The 17,073-nt window shown below is 42.1% G+C and overlaps 2 protein-coding genes across 2 annotated transcripts in view; one reads left to right on the forward strand and one right to left on the reverse strand.

Annotated features, from left to right (window-relative positions):
* Positions 1-293, reverse strand: part of utp23 (UTP23 small subunit processome component) — a 5,493-nt gene extending 5,200 nt beyond the window's left edge. The window contains exon 1 of the mRNA XM_072569604.1: positions 189-293. Within this exon, the coding sequence (XP_072425705.1) occupies positions 189-293 (105 nt within the window). The remainder of the gene's footprint in view (positions 1-188) is intronic.
* The window catches only part of eif3hb (eukaryotic translation initiation factor 3, subunit H, b), a 120,529-nt gene continuing 103,678 nt past the window's right edge, over positions 223-17,073 (forward strand). The window contains exons 1-2 of the mRNA XM_072571231.1: positions 223-378; positions 7,134-7,290. Of these exons, the coding sequence (XP_072427332.1) occupies positions 292-378; positions 7,134-7,290 (244 nt within the window). The 5' untranslated portion in view covers positions 223-291. The remainder of the gene's footprint in view (positions 379-7,133; positions 7,291-17,073) is intronic.

The raw sequence follows: 17,073 nt of genomic DNA on the forward strand, positions 1-17,073 counted from the left end.
AATAAAACGGAAATTACCGCGTATGCTGGAAATTAGAAGCAAAAATATAAATTGCTGTGAAAGCTCAGCAGGTCCGGGTTTAACTTCTGACGGAGGGTCACTGGACCCGGGAAATTAGACCTGATTTCTCTCTCTGTGCCAGACCTGCTGAGCTTTCCCAGTTGTGTCTGTTTGAGTTATTTCGCGACGGTGCCGCCGATGATTTGCTTCCCCCGGCGGGGGACCGTGTTTCCGGCGGACACTTTCTCCGCGCCCTCCCACTTCCGTTTCTCTCTCTCTGCCTGCGCGAACATGGCGTCTCGGAGGGAGGGAGCTTCTGGCGCCGCGGCCTCTGCTGCTCTTGGCTCTCCCGTCAAACAGGTTCAGATCGACGGGCTGGTAAGTGGATACACCCGGGGACCGGGATCGGGCTTTATCAGAGCCGGAAGCTCAGGGTGGTCGGTGTCGGCCGCTAGATGTCGGCGTCCCGTCTCCAGACCCGGTGGTAAATTTATTTCAGATGTTCTTCCAGGAGTTTCCTGGATCATCTCCTGAGGTTCTCGATTGCTCAACGTCCAGGTCCGGCCGCCTGGTTATTCCACACACACACACACACACATGAGGTTATCTCTGTGTTGGAGCCTGACGGTCAGACACGTGTGTGTCGCTTTACTACAGAAACTCTGATATTTCTCCGTCCTCCATCCGAAATGTATTTGGTAATATCCGCTCTCCCCTCCGACCCCCCACCCCCCCCGTCCGCTCCCTCCCCCCCCACCCCCCCCGTCCGCTCCCTCCCCCCCCACCCCCCCCGTCCGCTCCCTCCCTCCCCGTCCGCTCCCTCCCTCCCTCCCCACTCCCCCGTCCGCTCCCTCCCTCCCCCACCCCCCCCCCGTCCGCTCCCTCCCTCCCCCACCCCCCCCCGTCCGCTCCCTCCCTCCCTCCCTCCCCTCCCCCACTCCCCCACTCCCCCCTCCCCACTCCCCCCCTCCCCACTCCCCCCCTCCCCACTCCCCCCCTCCCCACTCCCCCCGTCCGCTCCCTCCCTCCCTCCCCCACCCCCCCCCGTCCGCTCCCTCCCTCCCTCCCTCCCTCCCCCACCCCCCCCCGTCCGCTCCATCCCTCCCCCCCCCCCCCCCGTCCGCTCCATCCCTCCCCCCCTCCCTCCCTCCCCCACCCCCTCCCTCCCCCACCCCCTCCCTCCCCCACCCCCCCCCTCCCTCCCTCCCTCCCTCCCCCCCTCCCTCCCTCCCTCCCCCCCTCCCTCCCTCCCTCCCCCCCTCCCTCCCTCCCCCACCCCCTCCCTCCCGTCCGCTCCATCGCCCCCCCCCCATCCGCGCCCCCATGAACCATATTAATGGGACATTTGGAAGCAGTATGAACTTGTGTTGCCCATATCAAGTGGATAATTCAGGTTGTAGACTTGAAAACTACAAATGAGAATTCACCAATTTCTAGTCTTTCTCCTTTTAATGCTTAACATTCACAATGTATTTGTAATAATATCAAAGATATTTATTTTTCTATGTGAAATCGTTCGTCAGTGTGATTGTTAGAAGCAACTTGTTCTTAGGTGACATGCAATCTACAACAACAGCAAATTACATCTGGTAACAGCAAAGCACCTTCAGTCTAGTAAAACATCCATTATGGTTGTTGAGGCACTTTGTTTCCCACAGAGTTCTAGGGTACACCTGATCAGGTCCTGGCATTCCAACACATCCAGCACTTCCTCCTAATATGGGCATTTTGCAAGGTATCACCATCTATTTCCCTACAGTCTATATCTTCCATATCTTTTTCTTCAGTAAATACTGATGCAAAATACTTGTTTAGTATCTTCCCCCATTTTCTGTAGCTCCACACAAAGGCCACCTTGCTGATCTTTGAGGGTCCCTATTCTTTCCCTAGTTACCTGTTTGTCCTTAATGTATTTGTAAAAACCCTTTGGATTCTCCCTAATTCAATTTGCCAAAGCTATCTCATGTCCCCTTTTTGCCCTCCTTATTTCCTTCAATTTCTTTAGTCATCCAGCATTCCCTATATCTACCAGCCTTTCCTTTCACTCTAACAGGAATATACTTTCTCTGGAATCTCATTAGCTCACACCTGAAGGCTTCCCATTTTCTAGCCGTCCCTTTACCTGCAAACATCTGCCCCTGATCAGCTTTCGAAAGTTCTTGCCTAATACCGTCAAAATTTGCCTTTCTTCAATTGCTGGGCCTCTTGCTGAGGTATAAGTATGATCGATAGTCACAGGTGCCGGAAGACTGGAGGTTGGCTAATGTTGTGCCACTGTTTAAGGGTGGTAAGGACAAGCTAGGGGACTGTAGACCAGTGAGCCTGACATTGGTGGCGGGCAAGTTGTTGGAGAGAATCCTGAGGGACAGGACGTACATGTATTTGGAAAAGCAAGGACTGATTAGGGATAGTCAGCATGGCTTTTTGCGGGGGAAATAATGTCTCACAAACTTGATTGAGTGTTTTGAAGAACTAATAAAGAGGATTGATAAGGGTAGATGTGATTAATATGGACTTCAGTGAGGTGTTCGACGAGGTTCCTCATGGGAGACTGATTAGCAAGGTTAGATCTCAGAATACAGGGAGAACTAACCATTTGGATACAGAACTGGCTCAAAGGTAGAAGACAGAGGGTGGTGATGGAAGGTTGTTTTTCAGACTGGAGGCCTGTGACCAGTGGAGTGCCACAAGGATCGGTGCTGGGTCCTCTACTTTTTGTCATTTACGTAAATAATTTGGATGGAAACATAAGAGGTACAGTTAGTAAGTTTGCAGATGATACCAAAATTGGAGGTGTAGTGGACAGTGAAGAGGGTTACCTCAGATTACAACAGGATCTTGACCAGATGGGCCAATGGGCTGAGAAGTGGCAGATGGAGTTTAATTTAGATAAATGCGAGGTTTCACATTTTGGGGAAGCAAATCTTAGCAGGACTTCTACACTTAATGGGAAGGTCCTAGGGAGTGTTGCTGAACAAAGAGACCTTGGAGTGCAGATAGGACATTGGTTAGGCCACTGTTGGAATATTGTGTGCAATTCTGGTCTCCTTCCTATGAGAAAGATGTTGTGAAACTTGAAAGGGTTCAGAAAAGATTTACAAGTATGTTGCCAAGGTTGGAGGATCTGAGCTATAGGGAGAGGCTGAACAGGTTGGGGCTATTTTCCCTGGAGCGTCAGAGGCTGAGGGGTGACCTTATAGAGGGGCATGGATAGGGTGAATAGACAAGGTCTTTTCCCTGGGGTTGGGGAGACCAGAACTAGAGGGCGTAGGTTTAGGGTGAAAGGGGGAAGATATAAAAGAGACCTAAGGGGCAACGTTTTCACACAGAGGGTGGTACGTGTATGGAATAAGCTACCAGAGAATGTGGTGGAGGCTGGTACATTTGCAACATTTAAGAGGCATTTGGATGGGCATATGAATAGGACGGGACAGGTGGGACTAGATTGGGTTAGCATATTTGGTCGGCATGATCGGATTGGACCTAGGGGTCTGTTTCCATGCTGTACATTTCTATGACTCTATGTTCAACATCATCCTCTTCACAATCTCCTTAATGATTAAGATGAAGGAGCGAGATGTTATATTTCCAAGTTTGTAGATGACAAATGTGGGTGAGAAGGTGAACTGTGAGAAGGATGCAGAGATGTTTCATTCCGATTTGGACAAATTGAATGCGTGTGCATATGCATGGCAGATGAAATATAATGTGGATAACTAAGACGTTTATCCACTTTGGTAGAAAAAAAAGACATTATCTGAATGATGATAGATTGGGGAAGGAGGGAGGTTTTATGAGACTTGGGTGTCCTTGAACACGAGTTGCTGAAATAAAGCATCAGGTGCAGCAGAATTGGAGAAGCCAAATGGTAACTGGACTCGAAACATTAGTTTGCTTTCTCACCATGGACGCTGCCTGACCAGATGTGATCTCCAGCAGTTTTTGTTTTCACTATAGATTCCAGCATTTGCAGTAATTTGCTCCAGCAAATAATATCTTGGTCATCACAGCAAGAGGATTTGAATATGTGAGCAGGGATGTTTGCTGCAAATGTTCAAGGCCTTCGAAGACCACATCTAGAATATTGTGTAGTTTTGTTCTTAGGATGTTCTGGCCATGGAGAGATGCCAACAGATGTTACCAGATTGATTCGTGAGATGGCATGACTGGCATTTGACTGGATTGGTTAGGGCAATATATTCAGTGAAGTTTTAAAAGGATGAGGAAGGATTTCAATGAAACCTCTAACATTCTAACAGGACAAGGTAAATACAAGAGATATGTTCCTGATGACTGAGTCCAGAACTAGAGGTCACAGTCCACAGGCTATGGAGTAAGCTATTTAGGACAGAGATGGGAGAAATTTCTTCACCCAGAGAGCCAGGAGCCTGTGGAAATCTCTGCCACACAAAACAGTTGAGGCCAAAACCTTGAATGTTTTCAAGAAGGGGTTAGATTGAGTTCTCTGGGTTAGACATCAAATGGCATTGGGAGAAAGTGGGAACAGAGTACGGAGTTGGACAATCATGTTGAATGATGGAGCCGATGCAAAGGGCCAAATAGACGATTACTCCTATTTTGTAAGTTTAACAGTTGCTCAGCATTAGCCTCCAGTTGCCTTCTATGCTTAAATCCATTTTAAGTTTTCTGAGAAGCTGCAGACACGTAAATCAGTCGTCCTGAGCAAGAAAGCATGTAATTGTGTGATTGCTGAGTTTGGTTTGCAAGACTTCCAGTAGCTTCAAACAGTCGTCCTTGACCTATTATGATTTTTATCAACTTAAGCTGATGCTATTTCATTTAGCCATGATGTGCTACATAATACATTGTTCTTTGTAGTGCATTTTTTGCTATTAGTGTAATTGATTACTCCTACACATCAGGGTAACCCTGGGCATTCATTTTAGTAGGGTGCCAAATTAGTTACTCGGATGCTTCTCTGTTTGGCTTTTAAATTATTGACTGAGTAGAGATTTCCATACAATGATATAGATACATTCTGCAGCATGTCTAAAAATGTGTGAATGCTTGCCATATTCATAATAAAATTGGAAAAGGACCGTTTTGTGCATGTTTTGTAGGTATTGAAGTCAAGTGCGCATTGCAAAATCTATAACGCACACTGCATATAATATTAATAGGCTTTTATAGCATACTAAAAATGTTAAATACAGGGTCAGTATTCTGTTCAAAATGCACTGAAATTCTTGTTAAGTTCTGTGGTAAATTCTTCCCATGCTAAGTATGAGAGGGAGTATTAGTTTGAAAAGCTGGAGTTGACACTTAGCATTCGGTTAAGATATTTTTGCATCTGCATCACAGAAACATATGAATTAGGAGCAGGAGGAGGCCCTTCGTCCTTTGACCCTGCTGTCCATTCAATAAGATCATGGCTGATATGATTTGAACCTCAAGTCTGCATTCCTGATCACCCTCACGATCGTCTCCTGCCCCCTCCCCACCCCTGACCTTTTCTTAACAGGAATCTGTCTATCTCTGGCTTTAAAAATATTGGATGGCTCTGCTTCACGACTTTTTTCAAGAAAGAACCTCCAAAGATTTACAATCCTCAGAAATAAAATTCGCTTAATTTCTGTTTTAAATGGACCACTTCTGATTTTTCGAACACTTAGTCCCGATTTCTGGATTCTCCCATCTCTCCAGTCTTCTGTACCAATAAAGTCACCTCTTAACTCTCTTAAAAATCCAGTAGGTGCAAGCATAGCTTGTCCATCCTGACTTATAAATAGCTGTTTTGTGGTATTTTGGTCACAATGATAATGCTGACAAGCAGCATTTTGATCTGAAATGTTGGCAAATGAGCAAAATCCTGTATTTAACTCAAACTAAGTTGCTTCCTTTCCTTTTAGGGGGAGGCATTGGAACAATAGAGTCATAGAGGTATACAGACCCTTCAGTCCAACTTGTCCATGCTGACCAGATATCCTAACCTACTCTCGTCCCATTTGCCAGCACTTGGCCCATATCCCTCTAAAGCCTTCCTATTCATATACACATCCAGACGTCTTTTAAATGCTGCAATTGCACCAGCCTCCACCATTTCCTCTGGCAGCTCATTCCATACATGCACCACCCTCTGTGTGAAAAAGTTGCCCCTTAGGTCCCTTTTATATCTCTTTACCACCCCCCCCCACTCCTTCACCCTAATCCTATGCCCTCTAATTCTGTACGCCCTCACCCCAGAGAAACGACTTTGTCTATTTATCCTATGCATACCCCTCATGATTTTATAAACCTCTATAAGGTCACCCCTCAGTCTCGACGCTCCAGGGAAAGCAGCCCAGCCTATTCAACCTCTCCGGATAGCTCAAATTCTCCAAACCTAGCAACATCCTTGTGAATCTTTTATGAATCCTTTCAAGTTTCACAGCCTCCCTGTGACGGGATGGAAACCAGAATTGCACACAGTAAATGGTGTAATGTTGTCACTAGACTAGTATTCCAGAGCGTATCAACTCAGTATAATTTAGCTAATTAAATGGAAATAAAGCGTTCACTCCTAGAAGGAAAACCTTGACTTCAGCTATTGACTATTTCTTCCCTGTGGCACATATTCGAAGAATTGCCAGGTCCATATGTAGAAATACAGGTCATCTGTTCATTTCCCTCACTCACACCATCCATCTCTTTCTGATTTCCCCCTCCTTGCTGTCTCTCTTCGGGGCTTCTGGGTCCATCTGCACCAAGCTCCTTGATCTCCGTCCTCTGTCTTTCTGCCTTCCACCTCTCCCCTCCATCCCTGCCCTTTGGTCATCCATCTCTCTGACATGGTAACCTGAGAAGGAATCCTTTAACTTCTGGTTTTCTCTGAAAATTGACAGCCCATGCTGCAAACAAAAGAGAAGTGCAATCATTGGAAAGGTATAGAAATTTAAGTAATCTGAGTGTGTGCTGAGCACAGGCAGGCAGACAGACACACTCCCATAGACATAATTGCACTATCTTCATTTACTCTGATCAAACAGCACCCAACCTCTTTTTAACTAGCCCATCTTATTTCATGCCTTTCTTTCTTAATTGTATTCTGTTATTTGCATTAATATAGGTACATTTACATTAGATTGAGTATGTTTGGAGTTTTCACAGGTATATCAACCATGTTCCAACTTTAGGTTGTGTTGAAGATCATCAAACATTTCCAGGAGGAGGGTCAAGGCAATGAAGTGGTCCAAGGGGTTTTATTGGGACTTGTGGTAGATGATCGCCTCGAAATTACCAATTGTTTCCCCTTCCCTCAACATACAGAAGAGGATGCTGACTTTGATGAAGGTATGTTGTGAGAAGCTTTTCTGAATACTAATATATTGCACTTTATTGTCTGAATTTTATGCTTGTATCACTTGATGACAGTCATCATGTTCAGTTGTGTAATGGCTGCCACTGGCAGATTGCTGCGTGGAAACTAAAAGCTAGTCAGCAATTTTCATTTGAAAATCAGCGTTTGAGTAATTAATATTAATTGAAATCATTCCTCTCACTTTGAATTTGCTGGTAAGTTAATTAGTTTTCTATCCCACTAAAACATGTCACATGTGTACATCATCTACATGGGAGAAAAAGATGGTACTCTGAATACTCAGTGTGATGAAGGTGATGTGAGTACTGGAATTTATTTTACATTAATTTCATCAGTATGATAAATTCATTTTGTACCTCCAACAATCCACTATGATTGGAAACACAATTGCAATTGAAATTACTATGCCAATGTCCTCCTTGGTAGTGGACTAGTTAATTAATTTAGGCTGCTAGTTGCTAATTGCTAACTAATTAGTGCTGCAAAAAGCTTAATTTAATCTTCATCACAAACTTTTCAGCAATTGAGAATCATTTGGTGTCAATGTGTTTAGTTTGAAGTAGTATTTTAAAAAGCCCGTCTGTGCGCCCATCTGTGAGGCATTTGTGTGAAATCAAAATTAAGTGATAAATTTGTGTGGTTCAGGTGCATTATTATGTCATACTGTTTTGTTTAACAGTGTTAATGTTTGAAAATAAGTAGCAAAGTTTACAGGGTGCAGTTAAGTAGCTTATACTCTTTGATTTGTGTTACTGTCCCACAAAAAAATGGAGCACCTAAGTCATACATCACAATCGTGTAACAAGATTTTACCTGTGGCTCAGTGTATAAACAACTGTTGATTTAAGCTGTACTGTCAGAAGACTTGTCACGGAGAAAAGAGAAAATGAACTGCAAATCTTTTTGAGACATGTTAATGTGCCTTCAGGCACACGCTGTAGGGATACTGAATGGACCCTTAGGAGTGGCGTCCCTAACCTTTTGGGTAGAAGTAGGTATTAAGTGATATGTTACATTGTGATGATTTCAAAGAAATTTCACCTTCAAATCAATACCATTCAGTATTTTCTAAAAATTGTAAGAACGAAGAATTGCATTTATATTCAGTTATGTCAGGGCAGAAGGCATTTTGTAACATTATGTTCTTACAGCAGTGGAATAAATAGCCAAATAAACACTTTTTTTGTGGTTATGGGTGAGGAATAAACGTTGGCCAGGACACTAGAAATTCTTAAAACATTTTTACAAGCATCTGAACAGACCAGCTTAGTTTAATGTCTCATTCAAAAGCTGGCACTGTGACAGGACACAAACCCAGTAATGTTTGACTGAAATCTTGGCATAAGTTTGGGCACAAATAGAGCTTGAACTTGCAACTGTTTGACTTTAAGGTGTAAGTGCTACTACTGAAACCAGTGATCTATTTGCAGGCCACGGAAGCCATGAAGCTAGTGAGCAGCAGTATGCTTAGCATGCGATTTAAGCTAAAAATTGAAACTATATATTAACTCTTCAGTGTATAATACTGGAATAGTCGTTTTAATATTTCATTCAGAAATAATTTAGTAAAGGCATTCGCTGATTAGGAATTTCTCCAAGTGAAGTTGACATTGTGATTTTTGCACAAATTGTAAAATTGGATTTTAGCTCAAATGATTGTGAGTTATGTTTTCACTAGGAAGGGAGGCGATGACCTAGTGGTATTATCACCAGACTGTTAATCCAGAGGAGAAAGTGAGGACTGCAGATGCTGGAGATCAGAGCTGAAAACTGTGTTGCTGGAAAAGCGCAGCAGGTCAGGCAGCATCAAAGGAGCAGAAGAATCGACGTTTTGGGCATAAGAAGGGCTTATGCCCGAAATGTTGATTCTCCTGCTCCTTGGATGCTGCCTGACCTGCTGCGCTTTTTCAGCTGTTAATCCAGAGACTCAGGTCATGTTTTGGCACCTGGGTTTGAATCCTGCCACAGTAGATGGTGGACTTGAATTCAACTTTTTAAAATAGTCTGGATTAAGAGTCTCGTGATGACCATGAATCCATAGTGATTGTTGGAAAAACCCATCTGGTTCACTGAAGTCCTTTAGGAAAGGAAACTGCCATTCTTTCCTGCTCTGGCCTGCATGTGACTCCAGACCAAAAGTAATGTGGTTGACTTTCAACTGTCCTCTGGGCAATTAGGGTTGGGCAATAAATGCTGGGCTAGGTAGCGACACTCTCATCGTGTGAGTAAATTTTAAATAAATCTTTGGTTATTCATGGAATATATGGCAATTGAGCTTTGTGTGGACTGAGAAATCGTTATGTTTGAAGATAAACTGGCTCGAAGGTTGAAGACAGAGGGTGGTGTGGAGGGTTGTTTTTCAGTCTGGAGGCCTGTGATCAGTGGAATGTCACATATCGGTGCTGGGTCCACTACTTTTTGTCATTTGTGTAAATGATTTGGATGTGAACATAAGAGGTATAGTTAGTAAGTTTGCAGATGACACCAAAATTGGAGGCATAGTGGACAGCGAAGAAGGTTACCTCAAATTACAACAGGATCTTGAACAGATGGGTCGATCGGCTGAGAAGTGACAGATGGAGTTGAATTTAGATAAATGCGAGTTGCTGCATTTTGGGAAAGCAAATCTTAGCAGGACTTATACACTTAATGGTAAGGTCCTAGCGAGTGTTGCTGAACAAAGAGACCTTGGAGTGCAGGTTCATAGCTCCTTGAAGGTGGAGTCTCAGGTAGATAGGATAGTGACGAAGGCGTTTGGCTTGCTTTTGTTTATTGGTCAGAGCACGGAGTACAGGAGTTGGGAGGTCATGTTGTGGCTGTACAGGACATTGTATCGGCCGCTTTTGGAATGTTGCATGTGTTTCTGGTCTCCTTCCTATCGGAAAGATGTTGTGAAACTTGAAAGGGTTCAGAAAATATTTACAAGGATGTTGCCAGGGTTGGAGGATTTGAGCTATAGGGAGAGGTTGAATAGGCTGGGGCAGTTTTCCCTGAAGCGTCAGAGGCTGAGGGTGACCTTAGAGGTTTATAAAATCATGAGTGGCATGGAGAGAGTAAATAGACAAAGTCTTTTCTCTGGGGAGTCCAGAACTGGAGGGCATAGGTTGAGGGTGAGACCTAAGAGGCAACTGTTCATGCAGAGGATGGTATGTGTATGCAATGACCTGCCGGAGGAAGTAATGGAGGCTAGTACAATTGCAGCATTTAAAAGGCATCTGGGTGGTATTTGAATAGGAAAGGTTTGGAGGGATATGGACCGTGTGCTGGCAAGTGGGACTCGATGTCTTTGGGATATCTGGTCAGCATGGAAGAGTTGGACGGAAGAGTCTGTTTCCGTGCTGTACGTCTCTGACTCTAGAGATCACAATCAGATCAGCAGAATGTGCTTGAGGGGCCAAATGACCACCACCTTCTCCATGTATGTTTCTGTATGTTTATTTGTTCATTATGTACATGCCAAACCGTCATTTTAACTCGTGTAATGTTTGATTATCGTAATCTAATCTCGTCCCATTTGCTAGCACTTGACCCATATCCCTTTGAACTGCTCCTATCATATACCCATCCAGATGCCTTTTAAATGCTGCAATTGTACCTGCCTTCACCACTTCCTCTGGCAGCTCATTCCATATACGTACCATCCTCTGTATGAAAAGGTTGCCCTGTAGGTCTCTCTTATATCTTTCCCCTCTCATCCTAAACCTATGCCCTCTAGTTCTGGACTTATCCCACCCCAGGGAAACAACTTTGTCTTTTATCCTATCTGTGTCCTTCATGATTTTATAAACTCTTTTCTGAACCATTTCAAGTTTCACAATATCTTTCCGATAGGAAGGCTTCCAGAACTGCACGCAATATTCCAAAAGTGGCCTAAGCAGTTTCCTATACTGGAGTGTTTGCAACAGAAATTTCCTATTCATTGTCATGATCTAATTTTTGAACTGGAGTGGCATCTTATTTCTTTGGTTATTGTTGCACATTGTTACACAGATACAGTAATATTTTAGATTCTAGTACTGTTTTAAATGATGCACTTTAAATATTAAGGTATCATATATGGTGGAAATGAAATTATACAATTAATTTAATGCACCTAGGACTAAATTGTTTTGGAGAATTAATATTCTAGAGTTGCAAATTTTCCAAATTGTATTCAAAAGGATATAGCACTTGGAAGTGATTTTTGTGAATTTTGAAAATTTACAACATTAAACACTTACTACTTAACACTTATTTTCATTCCCTTTTTTATGTGTAAAAATCAATACTCATTCTTTCTTGCATTTCATATTTTTCCTAATTTTATTAAAATACAACGAACTTTGTTTTAACCGATACCTTATGAACTGATACTGTTGATAAACTGACAAAAATTATATACCTCAAATGCTGCAAGTTTATTTTACAGGTGTCCCCCCTATCTGTGGGTGATATGTTCCAAGACCTATTGTGGATGCCCAAAGCGGTAGATAGTAGCTAACCCTATCATTTAAATGGGAAACTTGCATCCTTGGCAGCCCCCTGGAATTATTTCTGGAATGTTCCATGTAATAGTTTCAGGCTGCGGTAAACTGTGGATAACTGAAACTGCCGAAACCGAATCCACAGATACAGGGGTTCTAATGTATTATTATGATCTCTGTGATGCCTGAATAGTCATTTGAGGGTGTGAGTGAGAAAGCTCTGCTGATAAGTTTATTTAAGGCAAAGTTGCATTCTTATTCAAGTGATTCATAATGTAAATAAAGTATGACAATTATTTGTATACTCCATGCATTACGTTTCTATTATTTAGTGTGTGTTTTTACATTGATTGTGTGGACCTTTTTGATCAACTGGAATATTTGATTAACCGGTACATTCCTGGTCTTATAGGTGCCAGTTAATAAAATGTTTGCTGTACTTGTTCACCTTTCTAAAAGCCTCAGCCTAAAGCATTGAATTACCTCTTTTCCACGAGTGGAAACTCACGTATTTCTATCACTTGTACAAAGTCCAGAGCTCAGCCAATCCCTCACTGTCCTACAATTGTGCGACTTTAACTTTTTTGGAGACCCTGACTGATGTTACATTAGTTAAGATGGTGGCGGTGGCAAGGTAAGAAGCATTCAGGCTGCTGTGCTCATGCTCTCCTGCTCAGCCAATTGGCTGCATTCTGCTTCTTTTTTCGCTTTTTCATTTCTCTTTTGTATCAAAGTTCACCTTTTCTTCTTCTCTGTGACTGTGGTGGAAGAAGGCGGTTGTGAGGGCCAGCTGCGGTCCCACAGCGTGGTGGACCACATGCCGTTCCTTGTAGCCGTGGTGGCTGCAGCTTTATTGAATGTTTCATTGTCAGTGATTTGGTGCAGTCTGTTCCTCCTGACAGCACTGTGGCAGTTTCACTTGTGACTACAGATGTGGCGCATCGGGTGGTGACTGAAATAGCGATGGCTTCAGCATCGGTGACTTGGGTTGGATCTGTCCCTCGTTGGCAAGGCAGTGATGCAATGTTTTTGGTTTTGGCATTGGCAGTTTTATGGATCCACCCTGGAAATCCTTGCTTTGGCGTGTCCTGTAGCCATTTCATAAATGGAGGAAACAAATGATGAACTTAACTTTGTCTCAATTTTTTTTTAGTTTCTGACATTAAAATGGCACTGTATTATGGCAACTTGTACATATCTACTGTATTTTCATAAGTACAAGTGACCAATTGTATACATCTACACTATACTGCTGTACTATTACTCATGTGCCTGTTGAACATGTTTCAGACCTTTGATTAATCTCTTTATACTCACTCAACATTTTCAATTTCTATTTTAATAACTTATTTATATTTGTCTTTGCACTTTATTGTCTGTTATGTAGTGCTTCTTGTTTTAGGTTTGATCTCATCATCTTTTTATTTGTGGACTTGTTGGTTTTGATGTATCATATTTTGGGCTGTCCGCAATTTTCTTGATCTGCTTCCTTAATATCTGAGACATTTTCTCCAATTTTAGGTGACTGTACTTCTCTCAAATCACAACCAGGTGCAACAGGGCTTTTTCTTCTTGGAGTAATAGTATATTGGCCCTGATTTTGCTCTGATAAAGGAACAGCTTTTCCAGTTCACTTCGTTGTCACTTGCGTAGATTTTGTACATGTCAGTGGATATTTCTGCAAATTTCTCACCTGCTGTACTCTCTATAGGGTATTTGTCGCATATGAACAGACCTGGTATGATTGAGACTCTTGGAATTGAATCAGAGCTCAGACTTAGAAAGAAGGAAATATTAATTAGATTTAAATCATATGCAGAAATCAGTAACAAGATTGAAAGAATACAGAGGGGATTAAGGAACTGAGCTAAGTTTGCAGAAATTATATTAAATTAGTTTTTACTTTTTAAATCAAAGATGAATTTTATTCTGAAAGTCATTATCACTGATTTTGCTATTAGAAATTCACTTTCCCTAAAATACTTGAGCTTGAAACTTTTCAGTCTTCACTGTAGAACTACTTAGCAAGTGCCATGAGTTTGTACATCAGTGGTTTCACTGCCAGTTATGTGTGAAGACTGCTACTGTGCATCCTGCGGAGGGCAGGAGATTTCTGATAGCTTGTAGATTTTGTTTATCTGCACATGTGTGGACTCCTGAGGTTGCTACAGATTTAACCTGTGGCAACAGTCAGCTCTGATAGCTTTGCCACTATTTTTGCAGCAAAATCTGAACTATTGATTTAGACTGCTATTATCCACACCCACTCCTTTCTCACCATAGATATTTCCTTCTCACTGTTCAATTTCCTGCCACTTTGTGCCATCTATGAGATGCTCCCAGTAGCTCCACTGGAATAAAAGAAATAAATGTGGATGCAAGGAATCTGAAACAAAAACACAAATTGCTGAGAAACTCAGTACCTCTGGCAACATCTGTGCAATAATATACATTTTATTTGAATTATTTTAAGTTTAGCCAACTTTTTATTTATTCACAGACTACATTTTCACAATTTTGTCCTGTTCAACCTCTCTCAACTATTATATGGAAGCTTAAAGTTATCTAGATATTATAAGAAGCAAGAATGAGTTATGTTTTAGTAACATTGTGGAAAAAAGATCAGCTGTGCATGAGAATGTATTTATTTGAGAGCTGTTACAACCACTGGTCACATTCTATTGACTTTGTTTTTGTTAAAGCTATGCAGTGTTCCTTGACTAAAACTTTAAGCTAAAATGACTTCAGTTTTATTCACAAGTTATGTAAAATCACTTGTGCATGACCATTTGCTGGTTTTAATAAGAAAAATTTAAAATGCCTGGTCACTTTTCTGATGCATGCCAGCCAACCTGTACAGACTCAGGATTACTTTTCAACAGACAAATTGGTTCCTCTGAATATTTTATGAAATTGAAATATGGCTCAGTAAGCAAAATACTGTGAAGCATTTATGCAACAACAGAAGGAACTATTTAGATTAGCCTTGATACAATTTTATGTTTATGAAACAGTTTTGTGCTGTTGAGTACATTGAAGGCTTTGCACAAGGGTCCAAATTAAGCATTGTATAGACTACCAAGAGCATTAGGAATTTATTAAGAGTCATGATTTATTATTATTTTCTTTGTTCCTGGGATATAGACTATGTTGTCATTTCAACAATTATTGTAGTTGCATAGAGAGGCTGATGGTGAACCTTTCTGGATTAGTGGTGCTGGAAAAGCACAGCAGTTCAGGCAGCATCTGAGGAGCAGTAAAATCAACGTTTCGGGCAAAAACCCTTCATCAGGAATACAGGCAAAGTGCCTGAAGGGTGGAGAGATATATAAGAGGAGTCTCCTCTCATTGTTTTGGCGGTGCTAATTTTGGAAGATGCTGAGATTGTGCCTTCTGGGATACAGATGAGGTCATAATGGAATATTGATGTAATCTCACTCTCCTGATATGGAAAATATTTAAAGAGAAACATGGAAGTAATGGGTACTCCCACAGCATAGCTGTTCATGTCTATCTCTACATAATGCCACCGGGATGGCTTGAATTTCTGAAGTAAAATGCTGCAGTGAAACTTTATCGAGTAAGGCAGGAGAGAACATGAGTAGATTTGAAGGAAGAGGCCTTCATTCAAGTTGCTTATCCCAGCATCGAAAGTCCAGCCCCAGGTTGGCTCAGCTTCTGCCGATTGTTGACATCACAGTCAGCACTGTAACAACCCTACCTCTGTCACAAGCCAGTGATTCTGCTGCTGTGCAGAGGAATCTGGGTTTCCTTGTGCATGAATCACATGAAGTTGGTTTGCAGGTGCAGCAGATAATAAGGCAAATGGAATATTGTCTTTGATTGCTAGATGGATGCAGTTTAAAAATAGGGAGGTTATGTTGCAGATGTGGTGAGGCCACACCTAGAGTAGTGTATACAGTTTTGATCTCCTTACTTGAGAAAGGATGTACTGTCACTGGAGGGGTTGCAGAGGATGTTCGCTAGGTTGATTCTGGGGTTGAGAGGTTTGGCTTATGAGGAGAGATTGTGTCAACTGGAACTATACTCAATTTAGATGAATGGGGGCAGGAGGGCGAATCTTATAGAAACATAAACCTATGAAGGGAATAGATAAGACAGAAATAGGGAGGTTGCTTCCACTGGCAAGTGGAGCTAGAGCTAGGGGGCAAAACCTCAAAGTTAAGGGTAGCAGATTTAGGACTGAGTTGTAGAGGGACTTCTTCACCCAAAGGGTCGTGAATCGGTGGAATTCCCTGCTCAGTAAAGCAGTTGAGGTTACCTTGTTGAATGTTTTTAAGGCAAAGATACATTTTTGAACCTAAAAAAACTTAAAGGTGATGGTGAGCGGATGGGTAAGTGGAGCTGAGTCCATGAAGAGATCAACCATGATCTTCCTGAATGGTCGAACAGGCTCGACGGGCCAGATGACCACCTTCTGCTCTTATTTCCTTCCTTATGTGATTCATTTACAAAGTTCAATATTAAATCTACACTTCTGATGCCTCTATTGCAGTTTTAACTGTTGAGATCCATGTTCCTCTATTACGATGTTTGACCTATTGCAATTCTCTCTCACTGTTGCCTTACGCTTCTGGTTAGTGTGAGCCAACTGTTCAGTTTACATTATTGATATGAGCCTGGATGAATCCTGACATGTATGACTCTATGTACTTGTCAAAGCTACCTCCACATAGAGTCATAGAGATGTACAGCATGGAAACAGACATTTTGGTCCAACCCTTCCATGTTTACCAGATATCCCAACCCAATCTAGTCCCACCTGCCAGCACCCGGCCTATATGCCTCCAAGCCCTTCTTATTCATATACCCATCCAAATGCCTCTTAAATGTTGCAATTGTACTAGCCTCCACCTTGACAGAGTTGGTACTTTACTCCAGCGACATGTTTCATATTAAGCATAAGTAATTATATTATTAGAAAGGAGTTAGATGTTGTTTCTAGGGTTTAGGGAATCAAGGGGGGGTGGAAAATGTGGGAATAGGGTACTGAATGAATGATTATCTATGGATTGTCTTGAGCAGGTTCGAAGGGCCTTCTGTTAGTCATATTTTCTGTGTGTCTTTGTAAATTGTGTAACTTATTTTTAGGCAGATATAATATTTTGTAGCGTATTGCATGGAACCTTTATACTATGATGCTTTCAGAACCAAAAGGGTTGAAAACTCCTAATGCAGAATCACGTCAAAGTTATTATATATTCTGTTTTGTTTGGATTATGGAGTAGGAGAAGGTCTGTTGGTGCTTTGACCCTGCTCTGTCATTCAATT

Source organism: Chiloscyllium punctatum, chromosome 5 (assembly GCF_047496795.1).
Source record: "Chiloscyllium punctatum isolate Juve2018m chromosome 5, sChiPun1.3, whole genome shotgun sequence".
NCBI classification, from domain to species: Eukaryota; Metazoa; Chordata; class Chondrichthyes; order Orectolobiformes; family Hemiscylliidae; genus Chiloscyllium; species Chiloscyllium punctatum.